At 37.7% G+C, this 7,098-nt stretch overlaps 1 protein-coding gene across 1 annotated transcript; it reads right to left on the bottom strand.

Annotated features, from left to right (window-relative positions):
• Nucleotides 1-4,869: 4,869 nt before the first annotated feature.
• On the bottom strand, nucleotides 4,870-5,238 carry C922_05469 (hypothetical protein; the record flags this gene model as incomplete). Its single annotated transcript, XM_008821040.1, has 2 exons — nucleotides 4,870-4,975; nucleotides 5,129-5,238. The coding sequence occupies 2 exons, from the start codon at nucleotides 5,236-5,238 to the stop codon at nucleotides 4,870-4,872; spliced, it is 216 nt and encodes a 71-aa protein (XP_008819262.1).
• Between the last annotated feature and the right edge of the window lie 1,860 nt (nucleotides 5,239-7,098).

Genomic DNA, 7,098 nt, shown 5'->3' with positions numbered 1-7,098 from the left:
GTACATGTAGTTGAAGTAACTATTAACAAGAACTATTAAGCCTTATGACGCTTTTGTTTCTTTTCTTAAATTATAAGAGGTTGAGAGTGTGTACATATGAAGGAAACGTGTAGCACTTTGTATATGCAATAGTGATCGCGTAAGAAGCCAAATTTTCCTGAGAAAATCGTACCAGTAGTATAAATAATGACAAGTGTATGGAACAATAGAAGGAAACAACTGTTTATTCTATTGTCGCCATGGCCTCCAGTGTGTAATCTATTTACGAATGCCGACATAACCGTATTGTGTCAGAAAAAGAAACGTCACCTAATGTCTGTTTAGGCAATTTAGCAATTCTTTCTTAAGCGTACTCCATTGTATATGGAATACCATCATGTGTGACTAAAATAAATTTCCCAAGCTCTATTATTATTTCTTATGAGTTATTTGAAGCCAAATTTTTCATGAGGATGCCGAGTGATTAGGTAACTACCTCATATACGTATTCCTGAAATTTTTATATTTCCAGTTGGATTTCATTAATGAAATCTGTGGATCATGAAACCATAGTCAAATTCCAGGTAGGTGCTGATTCTTCTTAATCATTTTTGTCTGAATCCAAATTTCATTCCAAATTGTCGTTGTTGTATGCACGGTAGAAGGAACAATAAGTACTATTGCTCTGGTTCGGTCTGCTGAGAACCTATATTTTGAAGAATTCTGCGGTAACATGGAATCCTTTTCATTTCATGTATCGAATTCATGGTAATATTTGTATAAAGACAAATAAGCATCGAAATGATCACTGATCGCTAAAAAATCCATGAGTCTCCGCAGTTCTTCTCCAGTTTATTCGTTAATTTGTCTTGTAGATGTCGTATAATATGTGTCCAGCGCATTCATTATCTTGCGGTGTAGAATGACATATGTGTGTGTAGAGTATTTCCAACGATTGGCCCTTTTGAGTAATGTCGTGATAACTGTAAAAGACATGTTATTCATATTCAGGTCAGGATTCCATACATTTGCGGGAATATATGCATAAAGTTAAAAGTGCATAATTAATTTTATGAGGGAATGTATTATTCATATGCGTTGATATTGGTTATGTTGCAGAATGGACATACGAGCTATACTACACAGGGGAAGTTGTTAATAATACTCCTTATGGCTAGGTTCCTAGTCGTATTGTCCAATATACCGGGAGTGGATAGTTCTGGCATTTGCATCGAATATAAGCTAGATTTCGTTGTTGTATGATACGCCATTGTGGCGCATGATCTTTCCAGACTGTTAAAATAAGAATTAGCTGTACCATAAAGAATCCCCTTCGCTAGCCGTATGTAATATGAATTCTCTGTTATCTTTAGATTTTTTGAAATGTAATTTGTACTGCTTCCTTCCTTCGGGTGAGAGGTTCATTTGGTCATTGGGAACATGCACGTACAAAGTAGAAATTGGTAAAGTGGACAATGTACAAAGCAAAGTTCATTGCGATAAGTGCTGACTCGTCTGGCAATCGTGCAAAATGAATAAATATTTCCCGAAAACTCCTGATAGGAATATGTGACAATTAGAAAGAATCATTTGAAAAATGTGTTTAGCGTGCTTTCTTTTCAGTGGGGCGGCTGATATATGTAAGATTTACGTATAAATATCTAGCGTATATATCTCAATAGGTGGTTTCGACGAGTGAGGCATTGGAGGAATTATTATGGTTTCTTCTTTTTTATCCTCTTTTTGATACATTTGGCAATATTAGACACCTGCTTCATTAATGTGTCTTCACTGCAGTGTAAAACTATGATGGCGGAGTGAAAACACAAGTAAGAAGCCATATTCTTCCAGAATACATGATTCCCTCAAATCAGAAACAAACTGTGGAAGACATTCCTGCTAATTATTCAATTAATAATTTACTCAGGAAATCAGTAGTTATCTCTTATTATGATGGAGGACTCACTCGTGTTAATCTGATATCTTCTGAGAGAACCATACCCCCCTGAGTATTGAGTTTTAAAATGAGCTGTGGATCCTATGCCAATCTTAATGCAATCATTGAATCTGTTGCTACAGGAAATTAATATTAATTATGAGGGACGTTAATTCTGAATAAGAGGAATAACAGAATCGAATTAAGTATAAGTGTGAATAATAAGAGTTAAGAATTCTTCAGCGTACAATAGAATGATGAAAAGACAGGATATTGCAATAATTCTATTTAAGGATTCCTCTTGACCGGTTAAAGAAGCCGTTAGATACTGGGAATATGCTAACGCGGTTTCTTTAATTTGGTCATGAGGATTACCTACTATGGGCAGAACTTACGAAGGAGAAGAACAGAGAAATATTAGTTTTACCTCCGTATATAAGGCAGCATAGCGTACAGCACAATCAATGTATATCAATCAAAACTAAACATGACCCAACAGGAAATGAGGACAATAATGATGCAACATCTGGTTGTGATTACCCCCAGATATATATAATACAAGAGGGGACAAAATTAGTGAAGGAGTCGTGGGGGTAATTATAATATATTACAGCAATTAGATCATAGGGATTAGGAGAAGATTCCAGTATTAAATCATGGGAAGGAACTGAAATTAACAAATGTGTGTGAGTATAGGGGAGTTTTCCATTCTGCATATCATGAATCGTAGTAAACTAAAAAAGAACATACGCCATTTCTCATTTGGCGGTATTCAACGAATTTACATTATGAGTATCAACTGGAGATGCATCAACTCCGAGAGGCATAAAGAGCATATTCGCCGAAGAAATACAGGTAATTTATATGCCTCTATACATTGCTACCATTTATTGATAACAGCCTATGTCTTGTTGACCTCTTCACACCTGGCCATGGAACATATACCCATTCATATACAGACATATATGTATATTCTTTCCCTCTTATATGTGGGATTAGTTTATGTGTCATAGGAATAGGAAGTTTTAACCTCGTGAATCATGAAGCACATCTGGCATTGTACAGAGAAGGGGTACCCAAGAACACAACGAAAAAGAAGAGGAATAGTACCAATGGTACACATTGTTACGCGGAAAGAAAGAATACTTAGCATTATATGCAGATTCGTATTGGAAGATTACTCATTTGGCTTAGATATGTGACCGCTAAAATTATATGACTGCTCATGGAGTGTTTTATCTAGACACATATAGAAGTAATATATTATTGAATTTAAACTCTTATGATAAGAGCTTTAATTACAGTTGGCACGTTAATTGTATGTTGCATACAACTGCGAGGGCTGCTATAGCGTTTAAGAATTTTTATTCCTTCCTGTTGGAACTCCTATGAGTGCAATATAATAGAGATATCCACATCCAATGAGGAATAGCGTGAAATGGTGGGCCGTTGGGTTTATATGGCTTTTTTTATAATTACCTTATTTTTGTGAATGCATCCTCATGGCTCCTCCCTTCTGTCAGTGTGTTCTTCTATGTCTTGATATTTTCCCCAGTATGCAACCACATGTTGTATGTGGCTGTGTATGTTTTTCCATACTTCTGCATTTTTATAAGTCCTTTAATTCATATTGCAACTTCCTCGCATATCCGTCCCCATGCCGCATAGTTCCAGTGGATGCGGGATCGTGCTGTATCATTCCCATTAGTGTGTTTCTTCATGTTTTTGCACTTTTATGAGAGTATTTACTCATGGCGCCCCTTCCTTAGATATGCGAGTTCATATGGCCTAATTTGGCGAGCGTGGTTTCACAGGGGATAATTTCGCAAACGTTGTTTCACGTGCGGTAATTTCGAAAACGTGGTTTCATGCTGAGTAATTTCGCAAACGTCGTTTCGTGTTGAGTAATTTTGCGAACGTTGTTTGACGTGGGGTAATTTGGCGAACCTCGTTTCATGTGGGGTAATTCTGCGAAAGTGGTCTCATGTGGGGTAATTTTGCGAAACTCTTTTTACGTGGGCTAATTTCGCGACCGTCCTTTCACGTGGGGCTATTTCGCGTGCTTCGTTTTAGGTTGGGTAATTTCGCGAGCGTCCTTTTACGTGGGGTAAGTTCACGACCGTCTTTTCATCTGGCCTAATTTTCGCGAACGCTCCTTCATGTTTCGTAATTCTGCAAATGTAGTTTCACGCCTGGTAATTTGGCAAACGTCATTTAATTTTCCCTAATTTACCAGGACACACGTCCATGTGGCCTGATTTTCCCGGAAGTGGCTTCATGTGGCTTCACCCTGCCGAAGTCCTCTCATGTGGATCAATTTTTGGGGGGGTGGTTTCATGTATTATATATCCGCTGCACGCGCGCTGTTTCTTTTAACTTCATTATATATATTTCATTATATAATTGTTTCATAAGGATACACCTATTTGCCCCCTTCCTCTGACGGAATTTTCCTGAAGGGTTTGTTTATGATGACATTTTCCGGAGCCTCTTTATGACGATACCACTTCACCTGGCATTCTTATGAACATGCGTTTATCTGCTGCATTCTTATGACGATTTCTCTTGTGTAATGCTCTCATGAAGATGTCTCTTTCTGCTGCATTCTTATGATGCCCTCCCAGCGGGTCATTGCGCTGCTGTTGTGTTACGTCACAATGTGATTTGTACGGTCCTGCCGCGGCACTGTGATGCTTCTTCTCTGTTTTGCATTCCATTAAGGATTCTTATATCTCGCATGTCATTATAATAATGCTCCTTTTTTTCACATTCTGGCATAGCTACATCCTTCCTGTTGCGTCAATATCAAAATGTTCGTGTGTGTGGCATTTTTCTCAGGATGATATTCCCCACTGCATTCTTAGGAAGTCCTCTTTTTTTATGCTGCGTCATTGTGAGGTATCTTCCTTGTGGGGCATCTTTCTTCCTATGATTTATTTTACCGCGTTGTACTTTTAATATATCCTTTCGCTTGCCATTTTTATAGAGATGGTTTCTCTCGCTGTGTCACTATGAAGATTCTTGTGTATGCTGCATTTCCTTTCTGACGATAGTCCTGTCCTGGGGAGTTGTGATGAAATTTCCCGGGCCATGTCATTATGAGAATTTTTGCTGGGGTTGCATTCTTATGAAGATTCTTTGTACCGCGTTATATGGATGATATTCTTCTTTTTGACTCCTCTATGAAAATGCCTTTTCTCTTTATTATGTTACTGCCATGGAATTTCCTCGCGAGGTATTCTTCTTATGAAGATATTTCTGTTCCGCGGCATCTTTATGATGCTATGTCCTAGTGGTAGGTTCAATATATTGTTCTGTTTCATCTGTTTTATATAGATGCCCCCTCCTCCCGTTGCCTCCTGAAGATGTTTTCTTGTGTGTGATTCTCTTTATGAAGATGCCCCTTTTTCCCAGCATGGTGCTGATGTTTCCTCAGGCCGCATCATTGTCAATATGTTGTATTGTATCTCATTTCCTTCTATCAAAATACTTTCTTCCCTAACATTATGATTGCCGCCTTCTTCTTTTTTTCCATGTGAAGGCATTATGGAGATATTTCCTTCTTGTGCTATTTATGAGGATGGCCACCTATGTGAAGTTTAAATATCATGACTATAGGAATGTGGTAGCATTACTAGATAGGAAATAATATACCGATGTGTGGAAGGGCACCCTTATTCCTTGTGTATTATCGCTTTAGAAGTGATGATGTTCATGGAGTATTATTAGGTTAATAGAAGTGTTACGTGTATAATACTGTTAATTGAAAAGCACACTCGCGTCAAGGGTAATGATCGTCTGGAGTGTTATTGTAGGGAGACTACTGACGTGTCCGTAATAGTCATTTGCCTAAAATACTGACATGGTTATCGTTTCGTTACATGAAGAGAACAACCCCACTTGGGAGACTATTCTCTTCAGAATAGTCAGGTGCACTTCTAAGTGGGGTGCAGCGCTGGGATGTACGTATAATACTGTTATAGGAAGGATATTGATGTCCATGTAGTAGTTTAGGCGAAGGATTCACAGTTTAGGCCTTCATTATATGAGAAACATTATTCCATGAAGTACATGGATATTCCACGAAAAATATTGCGTGAACATTATTGATGTTTGAACATTTTCGATGGTCGAGAGTGCAGATGTTCCCATAGTACTGTTATATGAAGGTACTAATGGTTGAACTATATGGCTAAGTCTGAGTGCTATTATACTAAGAGCACCATTACATGCGAATGGTTATGGAAGGATGAGTATAATTCTCCTGGGAACATTATTATTCGAACAGTACGAGTGCGCAAGGAGTACTGCTATATTAAGAGTACCTTTTTTGACCATAATACTTTTATTTGAGGAGAACTACTATTATGTATGAAATGATGTACCATGATGAGTAGAACTATCCCAGGAGTAACATTATGTGAAGTATTTCGATATAAGGTTAACGGCTCCATTATATGACGTATGGGATTTTGGAAATCCTGTCGATTGCCTGGAATACTATTCTTTGAAGAATATTGCTACACCCAGAATACTATAATGTTAAGAGTACTTTTGTTTGTGCAGTATTAACATTCCAGGAGTGCTATCAGTAATGGGGCACTATTGTGTGAAGTGCATGGATATTCCAGGAAAACTATTGCCTGAAAGATACTGATGTGTATTTATTACCAATGGTGAACATTGTGGAAGTTCCCGTAGTACTGTTATAGGAGTGTACTAATGGATAAACTAAAATGATATTTGCAGAGTACTGTTTTCTGTAGAGCACAGTTGCATAAGAGGAATGAATCATCTGGAATTATATTATGTGAACCATCTCACGTTTGCATAGTATTCTTATTCGCAAAGGACGGTTGTGCAATGAGAATGCATGTTTCCAGAGCAGGATTATTTGAAGGGTTTCAATATACGCAAAGTGCTTTTATATAGGAGGCACTATTCTATTAACCATAATAATATATCGGCAGTAGTATGTAGTGAGCTAAAGGTAGGTGCCCCGAATATTACTTTGGGGTGGATGAAACATTGGACGTTTCGTTATTTGAATAGAACCATTATTCATATGGCACTCATGTCCTCTCATCGGCGGTAACTTATTTTTGAAAAGGTTAAAATCCCGACTGTAATATAAGGAAATCAAAATTTTACCAAATCCTGTGATATATCTGCCGTAGCATTCT

This window comes from Plasmodium inui (assembly GCF_000524495.1).
Source record: "Plasmodium inui San Antonio 1 unplaced genomic scaffold supercont1.77, whole genome shotgun sequence".
In the NCBI taxonomy this organism is placed as follows: Eukaryota; Apicomplexa; class Aconoidasida; order Haemosporida; family Plasmodiidae; genus Plasmodium; species Plasmodium inui.
The sequence above is the reverse complement of the archived record's forward strand: the minus strand, read 5'-3'. Positions and strand labels throughout refer to the sequence as shown.